At 46.6% G+C, this 22,000-nt stretch overlaps 1 protein-coding gene across 2 annotated transcripts in view; it reads right to left on the bottom strand.

Moving 5' to 3' along the window:
• MAF (MAF bZIP transcription factor) overlaps window positions 1–21,657 on the bottom strand; it is a 62,959-nt gene extending 41,302 nt beyond the window's left edge. The window contains exons 1-3 of one of the 2 annotated variants that reach the window (XM_084269892.1): window positions 21,370–21,657; window positions 18,979–20,533; window positions 7,880–7,948 (exon numbers count right to left, since the gene is read on the bottom strand). In XM_084269892.1, the coding sequence (XP_084126018.1) occupies window positions 7,915–7,948; window positions 18,979–20,054 (1,110 nt within the window). In that variant the 5' untranslated portion in view covers window positions 20,055–20,533; window positions 21,370–21,657 and the 3' untranslated portion in view covers window positions 7,880–7,914. Of the gene's footprint in view, window positions 1–7,879; window positions 7,949–18,978; window positions 20,534–20,990; window positions 21,338–21,369 lie in introns of those variants that run through there. The other variant, XM_084269893.1, reaches the window with a different exon arrangement.
• Between the last annotated feature and the right edge of the window lie 343 nt (window positions 21,658–22,000).

Below are 22,000 nucleotides of genomic sequence, written 5' to 3'. Positions count from 1 at the left end.
TACAAGTGGCTTTATTGCAGCCTGAAGAAGCGAAAAATTGGGAGACACTTGATTGCCTGATCCCAATTAAATTTTAAAGAAATAGTGAAGCGACAGACACTGGCTGAGCTCTGAGGAGAACTGCAAATTACTCCTGCCAGCTATACGGTGGGACCATACCCTCCGAGCACTTCTTTGCTAGAATGAGCATTTGACTATTGTCAGCAAGCTTTAAAATAAAGCCAAACTAAACAAAAGAACACAACAACAACAACAACAACAAAAATCCCAAGGATCTTTCTCAACCATTATTATTTTCATTGCAGGAAAAGAAAAAAAGTAAAATAAAAATAGCTTGTGGGAGGGTGGGGGGCAAAATCAGAGTCAGCATTTCAGCGGAGTCTGTAACTCAGGAAGTAAAACCTGCCACGGATGTTGACAAGGAGGGGGGAAAAAAAGGAAAGTTTTACACTAAACTCGTCAGTCGGAGGGATGCAGAGGTTGGAGCAGCATTTCTGACTGATCGTGAATGATTTTCTGGCCACTGTTACCAGCCAGACTCTGTGTTGCTCACTCAGAACTCCACAGGCAGGCAAGAAAGATGGGGAAAGGTAGGGGGAAAAAAAGCCCAAGCAATTGAAGAAAAAAAATACATCTTTTTAAGGTTTTGCTCCTCTCAAAGCCTGGCATTTGTCTCGCCTCTGCAGCAGCTCACAATGCAGGGACAGAATGCAGCATCTCCCACTCCCTGCGCCAGCGCCCCGGAGCTGCCTGCTCCAGCCGACCCGGTGCATTGCTGGGGCTGGGGGAGAGAAAGTCTCCAGCTCCAAAATTCCCACCCAAGGGCCCGATCCTGCATTCTTCTCACACCCAAAGATTCCTGCAAAAACAATGGGGAGTTTTGGGTGTGCGGGAAATGCCGAAGTGAGCTGGCGTTTGTTAGCTGCTGATGGATTACATTAATATGAATGTTTGTCTGTAGGGGACAAACACTTTTGAGCAGCAAGCACAACATTATGGGCAGAGCATCAGCAATAACAACAAAAAAGGGTAGAGAGAAACTTCACTGATGTAAACCATGAAATAAATAATATATGTCAACTTTTATGTTTCTTGCCTTTGATCTGAGCACAGCTGACATTAAGTCCGCGAATTTATACCTTTTTAGCTGAGAAGACACAAGATGTCAAGTTATATTTTTTAGTGCAAGGCCAACACGTGAAAACAAAGCTAAGAGAGTGGAACAGAAAACACAGAGATTACCTCTTGTTGCTGGGAGTTTCCATGGAAGCTGAGTCCTTAATATAACGCTGTTTTCCCTTTGCCATTCGCTCATTAGAATATAATTTGGGTCCAAGTGATATGGGAAGAGGTTGTTACTGAGTACGGCAAGGGAGTGCTGCAGGTGAAGTCAATGCAGGGTGAGGTCTACAAGATGTAGACACACATGTACTCCTTGCTCCCTGTCTGCCTCTCATTTTAACTCCATCGTAAAGCTGCTTGAAAGTGGAAGCAGTCCGGAAGCACGCCTAAAAGCATCCATTGAAAGGCTTTACATTAAGACTCCATTGGTCCTCCCAGGCAATACAGGAGCAAGCCAAAGCACCACCATGGAGCCCAGGGAAGCTGCTCTGGCCTTGGCTTTGGTGGGACTGAGCACACCTCACCTTTGCTATGCTTTCTTGCTTGTTTTATACTATCACCAGTCCCCCAGCACAGCTGTGAGCCTGGAGCCTCTCCATCAACTCCCCCATACACCTGACCATTTACACCAGGCAACCAGGAGCAGAATTTGGCCCTATGTGTCTATGCTGGAGTTGAAATTGGGTAAATGGGTTGTTCCCATCCACACTTACAGACATTCCTGTCTAAACCACAGCCAGAAAATCACAGGCGTGGAGGAGAAACACCACATATGATTTTCTGGTCTTCAGAATGCCCATCCCTCCTGAGGGAGCCAGGCCTTCTTCCAGGGAGGCTGAACACACCACAGAGCATCCCCATCCTTCACAGCCTAACCTCATTAGCCATTTACACTCCTTCACACCCTCTTTCCTTTAATATAGATTATCCTCAGTCTCTTCTGTGGGCTGGTCCATGCTGGAAGAGCTGGGGATGTAAATAACTCAGCATAGTGCCTCTGCCCAACACCAAGCCAGCTATTTAATTACCTAGCACTGCTAACAAAAGCTCTCTTTATTTTGATTAACTTTGAGGGAACAAGGCTCCCCACCATCAGAGCACGTTTAAATAATTACACAACACAGCCTAACATGCCTGGAAACACAGAAAGAGGGGGAGTGGGGAGAGAAGAAAGGGAAGACACACGCTCGGGCTTACTTCCCAATTTAAACTAGGAATGACCTCGGGGTCAATTTTTCAGAGTATCTCAGATCAATTCAATTCTCACCTCGGCAGCCTACCTGCTAGCAAATAAACTCACTGTGCCTTCCAATAGTCAGAAATGACTAAAAGGAAATCGCATTTAGCTGCATCTGAATAACCATGGTTATTAGATGATGCGTGCAGAGGAAAAATTACCATTTCCCTTCTCCTTCTCCTCCTTGTGATTGTCATTCTCACCTCACTGGTGATTAAGATGTAGGATGCTCTCACAGATTGTTAATTAGGTGTTAATATCTGCAAGGGGCCACAGCAAGCTCCTACACCTGAGGTCATTTCTCAGAAGTCGGGCTGTCTCCGGTGACAGTACCTGTAATTCCCATAGCTAGTTTGATTCCCACTCAACAGCTGGAGCTAGTGTTTCTTTCATGTCTGGTTTCATTTCCTATCTGAAATTATATGAGTGCTAATATCTTTATTATCTATCCCATAGAAGCGCAGTGCTAGAGCGTGGCACAGCGTGTTGTTCATAAGCTTTCTTTTCCCTTCTTTTATTATTTTTTCTTCTTTTCCCACGGCATTTTCAAAACATTTCAAGCAAAAACCTTTATGGTTAGCAAATTTACAGCTGAGGACTCCATTACAGCTCGGGAGGGGTAGAAGGTAGGAGGGAAACAATAATAATTTGGGGATGGAAGAAAAGGACAACTGCACAACTGCTGAATGATAATGGCTCAAACCTTGGGAAATAAAGGTAACGGCAGGAAGGGGAGGAATTACAAGGACAGTGTGACCTCTAAATGTCTTGCAGGTGCACAAGAGTTATGCCATATACGTGTGTGTATGTGAAGGCATTAAGGATAGATTGTGTTTAAGAGAGAGAGGGGGCACATAACTGAGCTGTGATTTTGCTTACATTTGGACTCATTCAAAATCAGGGTAAAGCTAAATTATGCATAATTTGGAAAATCACCAGCCCCTGAGGGACCCCATCATTGCACTGGTGCACTCGGGAGACTAAATTCTCATCCCCACAGAAATGGTGCACAGGACTTGGCCAACACAGATATTCTCATCCTGGGGTACGACCTCAGGTAAATGACAAGTACTTCAGTGCATCAGCTCTCACTAAAGGACTTCAAGGAACATTACGGCTATTTTTTTAACTCTCACAAAAGCCTAGAAGGTAAGAATGAATTATCTAGGTTTGTAACTGTGTAAACTGAGATACAAAGAGATCAACGGTAACAGACCTTTAGAAGAAACCTAAGATAACAAGTTTAAAGTGCTTCGGTATTTTGCTGAATCTCGAATCAAATAACTGGGTCAAAGTCTCACAAGTGAGTCAGACCGTAACTCCCAACTCCCGGTTTCTTCACTCTCTAAACATCGGGACTATATGTGGAAGCCTGAGAAGTAATTTTATATGTGGGAAGTTAAATCAGTACTTTTCCTGTCTCATCAATCTCCTGTATTTTGGTACAGTGTGAATCATTTGGTAAGTGGCACAAATTAGAAAGCCCAGAAGAGATGTTAAAAATATTTCTTTTCTTTTTTTTCTTTTTTTTTCTTTTTTTTCCCTTTTTTTTCCCCTTTTTTTTCTTTATTTTCAGCATTTAACTTACAATCCTCTATTAGAACTAAACAACAGCAAAAGCCACATCACCGGAAAAATATTGCAGAGCTTATTCTAAACACTGGGACAACTATTAAATTGACTTTGGTGGGAATTTAGGGGAATAAAAGCTTCATGTAAGACATGTACTTTCTCCTTGCTCATAAACATTCAAGGTGCTTTCATACTTCACATTCACAGGAATGAGCTAGAAAGGAATTTGAGACATAGAGAAGTTTTGCTTTTTTAAATAATCAAGAACATATTTTTTCACTTATGTAAAATGACACACAAATTGTACAAAATATATTTGGGGAGAGGAAAGGAAGGGAGAGAGGCTACTATCATTTTTTTTTTAATCAAGAATAACATATTGCAACCTATTAGAAATAAAAGATTCTCATTTAGACTTACTACAGCACATCTGCTTGAAAAATACATACAAGGCTCCCATTGACTGCAGTGGGAACCTTGCCAATAATATTTCATGGAAGTTATCTTGATATCAGCTTTGGAAAACAAAGATATTTTACAGGCAGTGCTAATTCAACAACGGAAAGTTAAAAATAACTCACTCATACACAAAGAAATTTGACTGTTTTTACAGTTGTTTTAGTTTTAATTTTCTATTTTATCAGATGTATGCTATGAGCATGAAGCAGGCAATAAGTGAAGCCGGGTGGTTTGACATCGCAGGCCCTTGCCATGAGAAGAAAAATTACATCATGAACAACAGCCTTACTTGATTGCACATCAACAATGCACGTGAACAGTGCGAGGATGCAAAAGGTCTTGCAGAGAACACAATTCTCTTTTAAAAATGCATGCATGAAGGCAGGAATAGCAGTGAAAAGTAAGTAAATGTACACTTTAAGAGGGTCGTGATTTCCCCTGTGTGAAAGGTCTTGGAGGTAAGCTGGAAAAGGAACAGAAAATATATTTCTGTTCTTTACTGCTCCTTATTCTCCTCATAGTTTTAGGGCTCATCCATATGGGGAAATTAGGCAGTAAACCAGGCTGCAGAGCTACCTGGTCCCTGGGCGGCCACTCCTCCTCCAGTATAAGAGTGGCTTTTCTGGTTAATTTATTTTGAAAGCAGCTTAAGCTATTGGGGGTGGGGTGGGGGTGCGGAACCCACCCTTATTCCTGAATGAGAACATCCATCCAGGGTTTAACTCACAACATAGATACCCAAGTACGAGCTCAGATCTTGCTTTTCATTAGTCCAAGCCGCCCTGCAGACATTCCCATTGCAGCAGAAGCATGGGCCCCAGGAATTCAGCAGCGGCTTGCCAAAGGCTGCAGCGAGGGCCAGGAGCCCACCCAGGACCCTTCCTCTCACCTGAGGTGTAGGTGGGAAACAGTTCAGATCCCAGGGTCCATCACTGCTGCATCCTGACTTTAGAGCTCTACGAAAGTCCTTCAGAGCCTCTTCAAAAACTGAAACATTAAGCATCACGCACAGTGATGAAACCCACCAGATTCTTTTTCTCACAGTTCATTTTTAGGAGAAAGCCTGGCTGCAGGTTTGGGGTTTTTTTTATGTCACAACCTAATTCTGCTTTCCAACATCATCGCCCTGATCAGGAATTAATTAGAGGGACATTTTGTTCCTGTTGGTTCCATGATGTTGGAGGATGGAAAAGCTCTTCTGCACCAAACGAAATGTGCTGAAGTAGGATGAAATGTACCCGGGGTTTATGTACATATTGTGAGGGACGTTCACCAGATCTGCTAGGGATGGAACAGGCCAAGGCACAGCCCTTGGAAAATAGCAGTTGCCTTGTAAAGTACCGCAAAGTGCCCTTGGTGGTATTTTATGGAACAGTAACTGATTTTGTTATTGGTATAACAGCATTTATCATAAACATCCATTTAATCTTGTAAGGCTTGCTTAGAAAACTCTCAGCAAGACATGCATGGAAAGACACCACCGACCGAACTCCGTGAACCCTGCTGCCATCTGACCCCCGAGAGACATTATGGTGAGAACCTCTTAACCAGCAACCACCAAATATTCCAGTTGCACTCATAAAACGAATTGCCTCAAAATGCTAAAAGTATGCCAGAAATAACATAATTCCTTCAAAGGAGTCAAGTGAGTGAGTTAGACCACGGAGACTACTGTCCACCGCTCTGAATGTACGGTCTGAAACTCCCCCAACCAAACCACCTCCATGAATATCAAGTAAGCGCACCTCCAGAGAGTGTGGAGTACTGGACTTTTCATATCTAAGCTTATTATTCCTAATATCATAGAGACACTTCCCTGAATTGTCCTTCTCCTTCCCAAATTCCCCATCTGACCAGATGTCTTTCTGTCTCTTGCTTTCACCTGTCAATCATGTTCACAGCTGAAATTTGATTTCTCTCCCAATAGTAACCTTAGATGAAATATTACCATAGGGGTCAGAACTGTCTGAACCTTGCCATAAAAGTTCGTTAACTCTTCCGAGACCCAAGAGCTGTTTGCTTAACAGTAACAGATTTTGCTGCCTTTTTTTTTTCTTTTTCTTTTTCTTTTTTTTTCCTTGTAATATGTGAAAGCATAACCAAAAAATATTGGGAAGAAAGTGCAAGGAATTGCCCTGCAGAGAAGCAAGCTAAGAAAGTCCTGGGATCACAAGCCTCCATCGGGGAAAAAAAGCTTTTATTTTTTAACAATGTAGATAACAAGAATGTATATCACTTACTTATATAAATCTAATAGTCATACATGTAAATTGCAGGAATCAGAAAAGTTTCCCCATGGGAGTACTGAAATCAGAACCATTGCACTAAGAACGAGGTGATGGGGTATGTAAGCACTGCACCTTTGCAGTAAGAATACGTACTTAATGTATTTACTGTGGCTTAATCACAACCCAGCTCTGTTCTTGCAAAAAGCACGTTGCTCTTTCAGCCCCCACAAAAAAACGAACAGCCTGGTTTGTCCTTCATTTACAGTGAAGAAGCACAGGGAGGGGAAGAAAGCACTGCACATCACAATGTGATGCAGGGCAGCGAGAGGTGCATCAAGCTCCAAAAGAACCTGTTTCTGGTGATGCTCGAGAAACCTCTTACTGCAGCCTCTGCTGCAACAAAACCCCTCTTGGTGCTATTTAACATCCAGACTCCAGAGCACTAATTGCATCTTCCCCACCCTTGCTCCAATTTTAAATAAATAATAATTAAAGAGCGCTTAAGTCCACAAGCTGATAAAATAACAACTCCTTCATAATAGCACATGACTGTTGATCAAAGTGTGGTAGGCTGGGGGGGCAGCCTGCATTCATAACTAAAATAGGTGGTTTTGTAAGGAAATTCACACAGGATCCTCTGTCGTTTCAACCTCAGTGCTCATTTAAGCCACTTAGTATTTTTCATAGTTGAGGTCAATAAAAATCAGATTCCACGGAAAAATTGCAGTGCCTGTTTCAGTCTACCAGGGGAAGGGGCTGGGGTGTTTAATTCCCCCCCCATTTTCAACAGTGGCATATTTTTCAGTCAGTGTCGACAGACTGAACGAACACAGATTTCCAGAGGAAAGCAGTGCCGTGAATTAAACTCTATTGTAATTTGTAAGTGCAGAAGTTGTCTAACACAGCCTCATGATTTCCATCAAAATCTGAGGGAGATCTTCAGAAGGCCCATCCTTAATCCCCGTAACTGATGTCTGAACGCCAGCATTTGAAGAAAAAGAAAGAAAACATTTGCAAAGGATTATATCTGAGTTGGGGGACGCGAGAGAGCCGCCTGGCTGACAGAAGTACAAAGCCCCATCACTGCAAATGGTTCTCGTAGGCACCTGAAAGTCGGCCTCACCCGAAAGCTGCACCACAGACTGTCACTGACTCCCCTCGGGTTGGACCAAAAAGCATCGCCTCAGCAGCAGAAAACCAAGCAGCGAAATTACCACCCCTGCTGAAATATGTCAAATTGCTAATGAAAATGAAAACATACCTCTTTTTTTTTTTGACCTCAGGTAACAGGGATTTTCACATCACCGTTGTAGATGATTCTCTCGGGTACCTAATTTAGCAAATATATTAAAATAAACCATTATTAAAAGGATTTTTTAGCATCATAAAACACGTCTGTCGTGCCACTATGGTACAGAATAGGACCCTTTCTATTCACATCCTAAATTACAGTTAGCAAGTCTCTTGTACTGTTTATTAACTGTGAGTGAGTGAAGAAGAAATTAGCACAGTTTGGAGCGAAACGTTTCTAGCTTACACATCTAGTCTTTACTTCGCATTAATAACAGGAGACTCTTATTGACAAATTACTTTAAAAACACATATTTTCCCTCGCTGGTGAATATCAGCTTCTAAGACCTGAAAGCGTGTAGCTTTCTGTATTCCTTTCTTAATGATCGTTATTAGCTTCACTAATGTAATTGGCAAAATAATAATCAATTTTTGTACACACTCCATTATTTTCCAGACAGTAGTTTAATAACAAAAGCAGAGCTGTCGTTTCTCCCTGCGGTTACTCATCCTGTACAAATTCATCCTGTCAACACGTATTTAAAATCTAATTTAAAAAATAAAAAATCATAAAAAAAAAATCATAAAAAGAATCAACACAGAGTGAATCTTTGTACAATAAGTGAGGTAAGTCAGCAAGTCAATCCACATTTCTTGAGGATGGATATTGTGTTGTGTCCCTTACAGTTAACTTTCTCTCCCGGAGTGTGCCTACACAGGCACATACATAGAGTCTCTGTAACCCGCCTGCAGGAATGCTTCAGCTCCGTCCATTTATTCTAACAGTACAGCGTAACAGAGCAAGGATAAACCTCAAGTCTGATGGGTTTGGATTAAAAAAAGAAAAGAAGCATAAGGGAAAAAAAAGCCAAGACAAACTACTGGCATTTTTTCAGCATTTTGATTCCAAAACAGCTCTGCAGCTTTGGAAAAAAAAAATCTCTGCTGCACATTCGGAGCCAGCCAAATGATCCCTCTCCCACATCCCACCCAAAAGTGGGACAGGACAGCGGAACGGTCCCTGCCTGCCTCTGAAAGCAACATTTCCTTTTTATTGGCTTCCCTTTCTTGGGGTTTGGAATATTCTTTCTTTTTTAATTTTTTTATTTTTTTGAGAAAGGAGACGGTGCTTCCTTAAATGCAATACTTGGCGCTCAGCCCAGGATCTCTTAAAGCAAATGACTCCCGTAGACCTTTGGTGTCATTTTCCTCAAGACGACCTCTGCCTTCATGCCAAACAGTGAATCCATCCTGTTATTAATGCACGGGGCCGAGAGGAATAGGTACACGAGCCGCGCACCTGAAGAGCATCCAGAAAGTGATGTGGTCAGCCTGCTTTTAGCAGTCTCAGCCTTCGCCGAGGCCATCCCTGCTCTAAAACCACAACCCTTCAGCCACATCACAGGAGACCTGAAAGAGGATGGCACCAACCCGCTTCCACCAGCAAGGTGCATTGATTCATTTAGCGGCTTTATTTAACTATCAGTTTATTAATAAGGAGAGAGTCAAAGTAAGAAAGACAGCGTGAAGGCAGCCAGAGACACTAAGCAGATTTATTAATTTAAGAGGGCTGATCACTTTTCCTTCATTTTATCTGACAGTATTGGTGTGAGAGAGTTATCCTTCAATAAGTTTTCTACTCTATACTGTTCTATTTTAAAAGGATTTCACAATAAAGGAAGCTGAAAGACTGTGCACAGTCTGGAGACCATATCTGGTGTGACACGAATATAGTATTTTAACCAGATTTAATCTTACAGTATTCCCTCCTCTACAATGACTTTGCAGGAGGAAACCCTACAGAAAGGAAAATCTGTTCATCCCACACCACAAAACGCTGAATCGCACTGCAGGCTCCAGCAGCTCTTCCTACATATTAAAATGCTTTTTTCAAGGAATTTGGAAGCAGCAAAGCTGAGGCGGGGCGAGGGGGGAGGCAGGAGAAAAAAGTCCTAGTTTCACTGCCACAACTCGAAGTGCTTGAGGGAGCAGGGGCTGCTTGCAGTGGAGCAGGGGCTGCTTGCAGTGGAGAGCACCACAGCTTTAGAAGCCACCACCAACAAAACTGATTCTATCCCCATCCCCTTTAGCATCGTGACAGTTCACTGTCAGTGCCTTGGTGAGAACTTTTGTTTCAAACTTGGAGAAGTGAGGTTCAGGCTGCAGGGAAGTGAATCCACCTGCGTTCTCACAGAAAAGGGCTTTAAGCCCAATTACACACACTGTGAGATACATCCACACAGACCTGGGCAACAGCCTCAGAAAGTGCTCTTTGGTCTCTGTACTTCAGATTCTTTAAAAGCCACCAAACGTAAATCCTGTCCACCCCTCATCTTGCTCCCTGCAGGGATCTTAAGGCCTCCTCATCTAAAATGTCATCTGAAAAAGCTCCCTTTGACTGCAGTGGGGTTCTAAAGTGGTCTCTGTGTGAGCACAGGTGACAGAAAAAGGGAGGAAAAGGGAAAAAATTAAAAGAAGGAAAAGAGGGAAGGGAAGGGAAGGGAAGGGAAGGGAAGGGAAGGGAAGGGAAGGGAAGGGAAGGGAAGGGAAGGGAAGGGAAGGGAAGGGAAGGGAAGGGAAGGGAAGGGAAGGGAAGGGAAGGGAAGGGAAGGGAAGGGAAGGGAAGGGAAGGGAAGGGAAGGGAAGGGAAGGGAAGGGAAGGGAAGGGAAGGGAAGGGAAGGGAAGGGAAGGGAAGGGAAGGGAAGGGAAGGGAAGGGAAGGGAAGGGAAGGGAAGGGAGAAGGAGAGGAGAGGAGAGGAGAGGAGAGGAGAGGAGAGGAGAGGAGAGGAGAGGAGAGGAGAGGAGAGGAGAGGAGAGGAGAGGAGAGGAGAGGAGAGGAGAGGAGAGGAGAGGAGAGGAGAGGAGAGGAGAGGAGAGGAGAGGAGAGGAGAGGAGAGGAGAGGAGAGGAGAGGAGAGGAGAGGAGAGGAGAGGAGAGGAGAGGAGAGGAGAGGAGAGGAGAGGAAGAAAAGAAAAGAAAAGAAAAGAGAAAAGAAAAGAAAAAAAAAAAAGAAAGAAAAGAAAAGAAAAGAAAAGAAAAGAAAAGAAAAGAAAAGAAAAGAAAAGAAAAGAAAAGAAAAGAAAAGAAAAGAAAAGAAAAGAAAAGAAAAGAAAAGAAAAGAAAAGAAAAGAAAAAGAAAGGAGAAAAGAAAAGAGAAAAGAAAAGGAAAAAAAGGAAGTACAGGCTGAACGGAGCAGAAAGGCCGGGAAGTGCTCTGTGAACATACCTAGGGGACGGTCAGCCCGCCGAAGCCGCCTGGTGACACACCGGAGCTAAGCTTTGGATGCGCGGACGGATCCGTTAGTTACGCACATACTCCCCTTTTGTTCCAGGAATTGAATTTAGAAACAAACAAACAAGCAGACAAACAGACAAAGGATGTTGCCCTCACCCTTCCCCGTCCCTCCCGGTTCCCGCCCGGGTCCCTGCCTCCCCCTCCCCGCTCGCACCTGGCTGCGGCGGGATGCCGGGGCTGGGGCGGCCCCCGAACCGCGCGCGTATGTGTGTGTGAGCACCTCCACGCCCTCCGGCCCGGGGGATGTGTGTGCCGGAGCCCGGGGAAGGCCTGTGCCCCCCAACGCGGCTGCCAGCCCGTCCTGGAGCAGCCCATCCTCGGGCTCCGCCGGCCCCGACCCCGCGGCCGCGGGCTACGGATGCAGCCCGGGCTGCCCGCCGAGCACGGTGCGGGTCCTGATTGAGAGCTTGTCGGGGGGACGGAGGGGTGTTACGCATAGTTGCCCCCTCCCCTTCCCGGGTTATTTTCAAGCTGCTAGGAGCCGGGATTCTTCACTCCGTGTCAGAACTCCCGCTGTTGCTCTCCCTGCTCTCCCCGGCCGAGGCAGGTGCTGGGCTGCGCAGCGGGGAGCCAGAGAGCTGCGCAGTCCTGCGCACCGGGCACCTCGCTCCCCCCCGACACCCCCAGCCTGGGGGACAATCGAGTTTAACGTGGGAACCCGGGGATGCGGGGCTGGGAGATGCCAGAGCTGGCGCTGAAGCAGGGCGTCGAGCTCACGCCTCCGTAGGCAGCCGCTGACATTTCTGCCTTAAACGGGGGGCGAGCTGCCGAGGACATTTCTCAGGCTTGTGCTTCTTTATGAATTAACAATCGAGAGCGACAACCAGGGACGCTCCATTCCCTACCCCCGCTGGAAACTTGAAGACACTGCTCGGTCTGTTGTTCGCTGGGTAATTCTTTTTCCTTTTCTGGGTGGTGCAGAAACACCACCACTTCTAGCAAACTTCTGGCTCTGGCTTTGCTTCCCTCCGTGCAAGGCCTATCACAGAGAGGCGTTAAAAAATTGAAAAAAATAATAAAAAACAAAGAATTAAAAAGGAAATTATGTCACAAAGTCCACCCGGTTTCAAAGCAAGCACGGAGAGAGGCAGGGCAATCTCCATCCCTGTAACTCACTGCACCACAGCTACAGGCCTGCACCCCTCACTGCTGCATCGGAAGTGGCTCGGGTTTAAAATCTAGACTTCGATGGTTGGGGGGGGGGGGGGGAAGGGAAAAGTGGGTACAGCAACAGCGAAAGAAAATGATAATTTCAGAGAGCGATAAGATACGGGCAGCTTTTCATCGGGAGCTCTGAGACGTTATCACACTGTGCCGGGTCAACCTGATACGGTGGTAGATAGCTGGGGAGCTGGAGCTGCCTATCTGCCGTTACACCCGGCTACAGCCTTGCCGATCCCTGGCCTTTTGCTTTTCACTTGAAAAGTTAAGTCACATCCTGGACTATTTTTGCATCGTGTTGGCTTAGAGCTCACAAATCTGAATGCACTCAGCCCTCAAAGAGTGACAAATGTTATTCTCAGTCCTCCCCCACAATTTCAGGCAGTCAAGAATTAGATGCGGCAGAGGGTACAGTATTTTCATCTATTGATTTGCGTCTGCTGCGCCCAAAAAATTCATTAGAGGAGCCTTAAAAGTGTGACGTGGTGGAGAGCTGAGCTTCCTCCCAAAAAGACAAATTCTTTCAACTGCCACTCACCTCTGCCACGTCCAGGGGTGTGCTGCCTTGTGTTATTCATACCGAGACCTGCACTTAAAACAGATATTTGGAGCATTTCACTAGAGGTGGCTTGAGAGTGTGTGTGTGTATGTGTGTGTGTGTGTGTGTGTGTGTACAAGCAGGATTGGGTTCTGTCCCGGCAGAACAAACTAAATCCATCCCACTCCCTACAGCTACTCCTGATATGCCCAAGCCTCATGGCAGCCGCTCACGACACAACGATCGGAAAGAGGGAGGCAAGAAAGTATATTTTTAAAAAAAAATAAATCTTAATTCCTAACATTGAAGTATGTGGGATTATTTTTTTTCTTTTTCCTGCGTGAAATTTTAAATTCAGCCATCTGAACAGGTGTCAGAAACAGTGGGTCCATTTAGCTCCTCTGATGATCGGAGTAATAAATATAGAGGATTTCCTTTCAATGCTGAAATGACACCAATGTAGTTCTGGCATCTGAGCAGATAATTCTGATATATGCATCATTTCCTCCCTAAATCCAGGAAGCAGCTACACTCTCTATCTGATATTAGTATATTATGTCAAATAGAAATTGGTATTAAAATTATGAATGATTCTAGATCAAGAACTTCCTACACACTACACAGAGGGAGGGGGAGGAAACAGCTGTGCAGAAGCTTTCGGAAAGGAAAGAAAAAAAAAATAAAGAGCTGGGAAAGTTCATTTTTTAAAGAAAAATTTGCTGCCATGCTTCGCGTGGGGGTAGTTTTCAAGTGGCATTTTGATTCAGTGCAGGCGTTTTTGTTTTAAAAGGGTGAAGACGACTTTCTAATAAACAGAAGCTCACACCGCTCGGTTTGCAAACGGGCGCTTCTCGCACAGCAGTGGCAAGAAACTGTTCAAGAAATAAATATAAGCTGGTGCAACCGGGATATTTCCCTCTCTTTCCCCCTCTTTTTTTTCCTTTTAGGATGCGGTCCTGCATGACATTTCTCCAGCAGGGAAAATGCTGCAGCACAAACACAAAAATACTCTTGGATTCTGCTGAGGTTGGGCAGAGTTATGTTTCATTTTTTTATGGGGGGGGGGGGGGGGGGAATAAAAAGACTTAAGGTTAAGGTGGGATGGGGTGGGAGGAGAGGGCTGAGCTGCAGTCCACACTGAGCCAGCAAAGGGCCACGGTCTATGCGTTTATCTCCCAGCACTGGTCACATGAAAGTTCTTTGTAATGTAGTTAATAAATGGGAAAGCACTACAGGACTGTGGGAGGAATAGGATGATGTTAGTGATGGGGAGATTAAGACCACGCATGCCTTTTGACACATGATTGCCCAGCTCGGGCAGCGCTCCCCTGCTTTAACCAGAGAGGTACCTGCGGGAGAGCAGCGGGATCCTGCTCCCCTTTGAAATCCCTGGGGATTGTACCTCCGAGCTCCATGGGAGCAGGATCGAGGACAGAGTCAAGCGAGGGGTGATTAATGAATGTAGGTTATTCAGAGCAGAGCGGTTCCAATTAGTCCTCAGCAAGCAGTCCTGCGGCAGAGGTGGGCGCTCCCCTGCAATGATTCATACAGAGAACCCCAATACTCACTTTGCTTTAGCGATCATTAAAACGTGCATCTAATTTTTCTCCCTCCTTCAGTTGGGCACTTGGTGTGTTTCAGGCTGAAATTCAAGCGCAGCCTGAGGAAGGCTGCTTTTTGGGTTAGTTTTTTTTTTATTATTTGCAAAGCTAGATTTCAATGGGTAATAATGATGCCAAACTGGGAGCGAGCCTTTTTTTCCTCTCAGGTTGGATGTGCGATGGGAATTCTCCCTTTTGCACTCAGTTCTACTTCTAGGAAGGGTTTCTCTTATCGCTGTTCAAACAGGGTGCTGTGTTGGGGTTTTTTTTTTTCCTCCTCCGAGAAAGAAGATACTTCAGGGAGGCAGCAGCGCTCCCCTCGCTCTGCGCTGTTCCCTCAATCCTCAGTACTTTTAAAATCCTAGTGCCTGCTCCTAATTTTGCCTGCGAGAAAACATGGAGCGGCAGAGGGGCGTGGGGATGAGGCTGGACCTGAAATGGGTCCCAATCCAGGGGCTTGGGGCTCTGCGCTCCCTCAGGGGCTGCAGCGCCGCTTCGGCAGGGGGTTTGCTAGGGAAAGGCCTCATCCTTTCCCTTCCTCAGGGCAGGGCTCCTTCGGGCACTCTCGGCAAGAGCAGTGAAGCCTCCAAGGGACCCCCAGTGAAAAAGCCTGAGCACATCAGTAGAGGCTCAGCCAGGGAAGAGGAGGTGGGAACAGAAATAAAAAGCGGCTCTGTCTTTATGAGAAGAGATAATTCTCTGCTCGGCCAATAGCGACCAGTTTACCCACAGATTACACATTAACCTGAAAATGGAACTCGAATTAACCAGAATCTGGAGCTTGAACCATTACTCAAACCCTGGTGCAACAGCAGGTCAGATGCCAAAGGGCAGGTTGGTGCTTTGGCGCTGGGAGGGGCGAGGTGCAGTATCGGCATCGGGGACCACGGCCACCGAAGCCTGCTGTCACCCACGGCGAGGCTGCTTGTCCATCCCCTCCACAGGGACCTCTGCGGGAGCAGGATGACCTCCAGCAGCACCCAGCACCCACCGACACAGGCGGGGAAGGCTCAGGGCCACATCCTGACCTGGTACACAAGGCAGGATGGGGTCTGAGACGTGGGCTGGACCAGCCGGGCAGAGGAACACCAACCGGTCTCCTCCTTTCCATGCCAACAGCACCTTTCAGCTGGGAAGAAGTAGCATGAGCAGCAGGAGTGAAGGGTGTGAAATAAAGGGGAAAAAGTGCTGGGTTTATGAGGCTGGGTCTGGAGATAAACCCACCATCCTGGACTGGCCGGAGCATCTTTTGGAGAGGCCTCAACTTCTCAAATGAACTGAGCAGATAATCCCATTCAAAGAGCAGGAGAGGGCTCTGCAAAGGGACCTGGCGGCTGTCGGGGAAGGTGGCTTTAAACAACTGGCTCTTGGGTTTGAGGAGCCTTTCGAAGTCAAAATGCCCTTTGACATGGAGAACTGCAGTGAAGAGGGGCTCGGAGACCTGAACATTTCTAGCGCATTAACCTTTGGATTGATTGTTTAGGACAAGTAACTCTCAAAAGTTGGAGAAAGTCCTTTGAATTTTTTGTTTCTCAGCTCCTGGGTTCTCTCTGGGCTTTCTAAGGCCTGTAGCAAGAAAAAAAAAAAAGAAAAAAAGAAAAAAAAAAAGGAAACCACAGGGCAAATGAAAGAAGAAGGGCGTGGGGGAGCAAAGAAAAGTTAAAAAAAAAAGAGGCAGCATGGACCCAAATGTCAAGAAATCTTTCGATCTAGCGTTAAGTGGCTCTGTGACAAGAGCCTGATGTGGTGTCATCTCTTAGTAGAGAGACAGGCATGCTTTGCTGGGATCAGATGATAAGAGGATGTGAAGTCTTCCCTTTCACTTCACTCCATCATAAAACAAACAAAATATAGGGCCGTATCATGTCATCAGGTTTTTAAGCAGACCTCCCCTTCGACATCTCCTAAAGCCTGGTGGGATGATCTGAGTCACTGAAACTGAGCTCACTGCAATACTGAGAAGTCAGAAGCATCACCTGAAAGCTCACGTTTTTCATCTACCTGAAAGATAACTTGATTTCTAGTGGGCGACAATGTTCCATCTTACACAAAGCTATCCTTTTCCTTCTCGCCTCCTGTATATTATTGAGTCCAGCTCTCGTACCAGCATCACCCCTTCGCCGGGCAGTACGCTGAAGTACTGCTCTGGGAGTTATTGAACTTTAAACTACAGACTAAGAAACTGAGTACGGAATCAAAAAAATGCAGTTTATTATTGTAGATTATTCTCTCTTTTGATATAACCATAGAGTTGAAAATGAAAGAAAAGCACATAGGAACATCACACGTGGTTAGTTAGTAACTCAAGATATAAAACAATTTTGCACAGCAAAATATGTAAAAGAAAAAGTAACTGACAAGATTTTTTTATATTTATTGTGGTAAGATTTACTTTCCATTTTTTTTTTTTTTAAAAGACAGGATATCAGTCCCTGAAAATAAAATTTACTGATTATTGCCTTTAAAACTGTGGAATTTTTGAAGTTACAGAAAATCCAGTTCTGCACCACAATACAACTGTAAAAAAATCTGCATCATTTTAAAACTGTGCAGTAATGCCATCTTTATAACTGCATAAATTGTATTAGCGTTCTAAACAGGTTCGTAATTTTTTTTGTTGTTTTTGTATTATATGCTTGCAGGTTATATCTTAGTGCAATTCAGTCCCAAATACTTCAATTTTGAAGAAAAAAAAAAAAAACCCAACAAAAAACAAAACCAACCCATACATTTTGAATGTAAAATACCCCTATAGATATAAACAGGGGTGCCTCCCCCTTTTAATACTTTGGTTTTCAAATACAGTCAGTGGTATAGCAAGGACTACATATACCCAACTTATATTTAAGTTGCAAGCACATGCTGCATAAACTACTTTTTAAAACAGTCCCGTTGCAAATTCTACCCCCCTTTACATCACGACAGTAAACAATTTAGTGCATCAATCTTTAAAAAAAAAAAATCTACATCTAAACAGACCTAACTCTTTCGAATTTATCTATAACATTCCTTTATCTGTAGCATACATTTTAACTGGGCTAACAGATGACAGAAACTAGAATTAAATTATATACTAGGAACCCAGAGCATTCCACATTTGACAATGACCAAATGCAAAAGGAAAAAAAAATTAAAAATGGGGCAGATTACTTAAAATTAACTTTTAGACTGTTTTAGGCAACAGCATGGTTTCAATGTCCCCCCCAAGTGGGATGTGAATTTTGGTTTTGGACATCATTCCAAAAGTTCTTTTTGTGGGTTTTTTTTGCCATTTTATTTTTTTGCCACATTAGGTTATCAAAATCCATTCTGACACGTTGGTTGGTTTGTTTGGTTTTTTTTAAGAGGGAATGCTTCAGTGCATTTAAAAGGAAGTCTGAAGTTTTGAGTAACTCAAAGCAGTTTTAGAGCAGATGCAAACTTTAATGGGGAGGAAGAGGAGGAGGAAGATCAAAGGTTGCACTTTTTTGCTTTCAACCCAAAAAAGTGATGAGGCAATAAAACAAAAGGATGAATGCCATGCCATAATAGTCTCCAAAAGTCCATTTCCAAGCAAAAGGAAAAAAAAAAATAATTATACCATACATGACCAGCATGCAGGGTTTTCTTATTAATATAATGTCTCTTTTTCATAGTCTTTCGAAACAGTTATAGTTCATTGTTGCTAAGACAAAATAGCAAGCGTAATGCATGAGATGAGTATGGGATTCTAATGGCAGACTAAAGTCTCACGTTTGGCAGATTAAGGCCAAAACTCACATGAACACACCGAAGGTTGATGCAGGCTTGATTTTGGCAGGTTGATCTAGGCATATCTCTAGTTTTGCACAACAACGCTAAAAACTGATGGAACTCAGCAAGCTGGAGTCTAAAAATTTCACATTGTTTTTGTATTTTTTTTTTGTTTCTGTTTTTGGTTTTTTTTGTATTTTTTTATTTTCTTTTTTCTTTTTGCAAAGCTCAATCTCATATGAAGAACTCAGGATGGAAAAAAAAAATCTGACTTTTTTTTGGACACAGCAAGCTCAAAAGAAAAAAAAACAACCCTCATGAACTTAAAAATATATATATATATAATGTGGATGGCAGGTTTCAAAGAGCAAGCTTCATATGAAGAACTGAGTTGGTGGCGAGTTGGATCTTTTAAATTTAAAAAAAAAAAACAAAACCACAACAGCAAGCCCCCACAAAAAAATAAAAAAATAATAATAATAATAAACAGAAAAGAAACTCATGTAGAACTTTAGGTTGGCCAACACGGAGCCAGCCCACCTTAAAAAGGAAAAAAAAAAAAAAACAACACCAAAACAACCCAAAAAACAACTTTGTTTTAAAATTGTTTTGAGTTTTTTTGTTTTTTTTTTTTAAAAAAAGTAATACAAGGTGGCAAGCTGGGTTGTCGCTCTAGCAAAGCCCCCAACAACAACTCACACGGAGAACTTTTAGTTAAGGTGGCAAGGCTGTGGGAACTCACATGAAAAACTCTGGAGAGGAAGGGTTGTCGCTGCTGGATCCGTTTTCTCTGAAGCCATTGCTGACCAGCTTCTCGTATTTTTCCTTGTAGGCGTCCCTCTCCCGGACCAGCCTGGAGATCTCCTGCTTTAGGTGCTCCACTTGCTGCAGCAGCTGGTTCTTCTCCGACTCCAGGACGTGCCGCTGCTGGACCCTCTTGAAGCGGCAGGACTGGGCATAGCCCCTGTTTTTGAGGGTCCTCCTCTTCTGCTTCAGCCGGATCACCTCTTCCTTGCTGACGCCCCGCAGCTGCCGGTTGAGCTCCCGCACCGACATGGTCACCAGCTGCTCGTCCGAGAAGCGGTCGTCGAAGTGGAGGCCGCCGCCGCCGCCGCCGCCGCCGTGGTGCGGGTGGTGCAGCCCCCCGGCGCCGCCACCGCCGCCGCCGCCGCCGCCGCCGGAGCCGGCGGCCGAGGAGGCGGAGGAGGGCGGCGCGCTGCCCGGCGCCGCGGCGTGGGGGTGCCCGCCGCCGCCGCCGCCGCCGTGGTGCGGGTGGTGGTGGTGGTGGTGGTAGTGGGGCGCGCCGCCCTGCGCCGCCGCCGCGGCGATCACCGCCGACACCACGGCGGCCGCCGAGCCCATCTCCTCGGCCGGTACGGAGCCGCCGGCGCCGGCGGCCGCGGCCAGCTGCTGCCCTCTAGCATAGCCATCGAAGGCGCCGGGCAGCGGGTGGTGGCTGCTGTTGATCAGCGCCTCCACCGCGTCCTCGGGGCTGAAGCCCAGCGCCTCCGGGTTGAGCTGCTGCGGGTAGCCCGTCATCCAGTAGTAGTCTTCCAGGTGGGTCTTCTGGTCGGTGCCGGAGCCGGGGCTGGGCGCCGAGAAGCTGGGGGACGGGGGCACCGAGCTGCAGGGCGTGCTCATCGGGGTGGAAGAGAGCGATCCCCCGGCGATCAAGCGGCCGCACTGGCTGATAATGCGATCGGTCTCCACCGGCTCCTTTTTCACTTCAAACTTCATCAGATCGAAGTCATTAACATATTCCATGGCCAGGGGACTGGTGGGCAGGTCGGAGCTGCTCATTGCCAGTTCTGATGCCATCCTTTTGCTGCTGACAGTCCTCCAGAAAGGGTGCGCTCCGGGAGCGAGGGGACTGCTCTGAGTTGCCACCGGGTGAGCCAGCTTGATTTTTGGCGAGCTCCGCTCCGCTCTCTCCTGCCTCTGCCTCTCGCCACGGCCCCTCGCAGCCTCCGCTCCAATTCGCCCCGGCTGCTCCCGCTCCGCGTTATCCTTTGCAGAGTCTCCGCTGCCGCTGATGCATCAGAGCGAGGGGCTCTTGCTATTCGCCTTTTGCATAAAGGGTTTTTTTTTTTTTCTTCCCTTTCCTCCTCTCTCCCTCCCTTCGCTCTCTCCTCTCGCTCGCTCTCTCTCTCTTTTGCAGCTTGCGAACTGCAGCTGGAAGTGTTAGCTGGTGGTGTTGCGAGGAAATTTGTTGTTGTTGTTGTTGTTTTGGTTTGTTGGTTGGTTTGGTTGGTTGGTTGGTTTTTTTTTTTAACACTTCATGGTGCCTTTCCTCTGGGCTTTCTCATGCAAAGTGCAGAGCGAGGAGAGAGGTTCATCGGGGAAGGGAGGAGGGAAAAGAGAGCGAAGACAAAAAAATGAAAAAAAAAGAAAAAACAAAGTCGATATCGCAACCAAAATAATAATAATAAGTCTTTTTAAAAAAAAAAAGAGAGAGAGGGGAAAAAAAAAAAAAACCTCGACCCCAAAGCTACGGCAAGAAGATGAAAAATATTTTAAAGGTTTCATCCAGCAGGAGAGTTTAAAAGCATTGCTGAGTTTTATAGCGCTCCTGACGTCAAATGGGAAATTGGCTCCGCGGGCGGACCAATGGGCTGCCGCCATCCAAGCCCTCATTAGCATAATAGTATAGAAACAAGGAAACTTTTCGGAGCTGTCAATCAGGGCCCCATCAGCTGACTGTCAGCTGGGGAGTGCCTTAACCCCTTCCTGCCCGCCGCCTCCCGCCGGACTCACCGGGTAAGCGGGTGCGGGACGGGGCCGTGCCGGGGTCGCTCCGCTCCGCGTTCCCCGCGGCCGTGCGCGCCTTCGGCTGAGCGCCCTGCCTCGGGGCGGGCTGCCCGGGAGCTGCCTCCTCCCGGTCGGGCGGTGCGGACACCTGAGAGCGCGGGGGAGCTCCCTCCGGCCGGGACCGGGGAGCGCCGTGCGGCCGGCGCAGCGCCCCGACAGGGTATCAGCAGCGCGGAGCCGCCTCCGGGGCCGCTGTTAGCGCGGGAGGCTCCGCCGCGCCGGGTGCGGATACCTGCCGCCGCTTTGGCCCTTCCCTGTCCTTCACTTCCCTCCCCCGCCCGGTGGGTCACTCGCTCCGCTTCCCCGCAGCGCCCCTGTCACTTACCTATTATTTTTCGCGGGGACGGGGCATCGATCCCTCCATCCCCCACCGCACCGAGAAGTGCGAAAGCCCTGCAAGTTCGCAAGCCCCGCGCCCGCCCCCGCCGCACTTGGCCTGCTGGCCCGGACTAATTAATTTAATACATTTAGAACTAATTGTATTTACTTTAGCCTGCCTTTCCCCCCCCCCTTCCCTCCCCCTCCTCCTGCCTCCGGAGGGGGATGGGGCCGGGGCCGGGGGGTGCCGTGGAAGCGGCGAACGGGCTGGACGCGGAGCGGCGGAGCGGCTCGGTTTAAACCTCGACAGCGCCATCTCTCGTCCAAAGGTCAGTGCCGAGCGGTCCCCGGCCGGCGCGGAGCCGCGGGAGCCGGGCCAGGCCGGGCCGGGCCCCGCCGGCGGGGCGGTGGCCACCCCCGCAACGACCGCGGGTCCCCGCCCGGTCCCGGCGCGGCTCGGCCCGGCAGCTCCCGCGGCCCCCCGCTGCGGGCCGGGGAAACCCGCAGCCTGCGGGGCTGCCAGGCTCGATTTTCCGACCGGGCTTTATGGGAATATCGATAGAATTAAAGTTACTTGTAATTCCGTGATAAATGAGATGTCTCTAGTAAGTAAGATTAAGTGCAGCGCTATAAAGTTG

The sequence above is a fragment of the Gallinula chloropus genome, assembly GCF_964237585.1.
Source record: "Gallinula chloropus genome assembly, chromosome: 13".
Taxonomy (NCBI): Eukaryota; Metazoa; Chordata; class Aves; order Gruiformes; family Rallidae; genus Gallinula; species Gallinula chloropus.
This window is presented reverse-complemented; position numbering and strand designations above follow the sequence as displayed.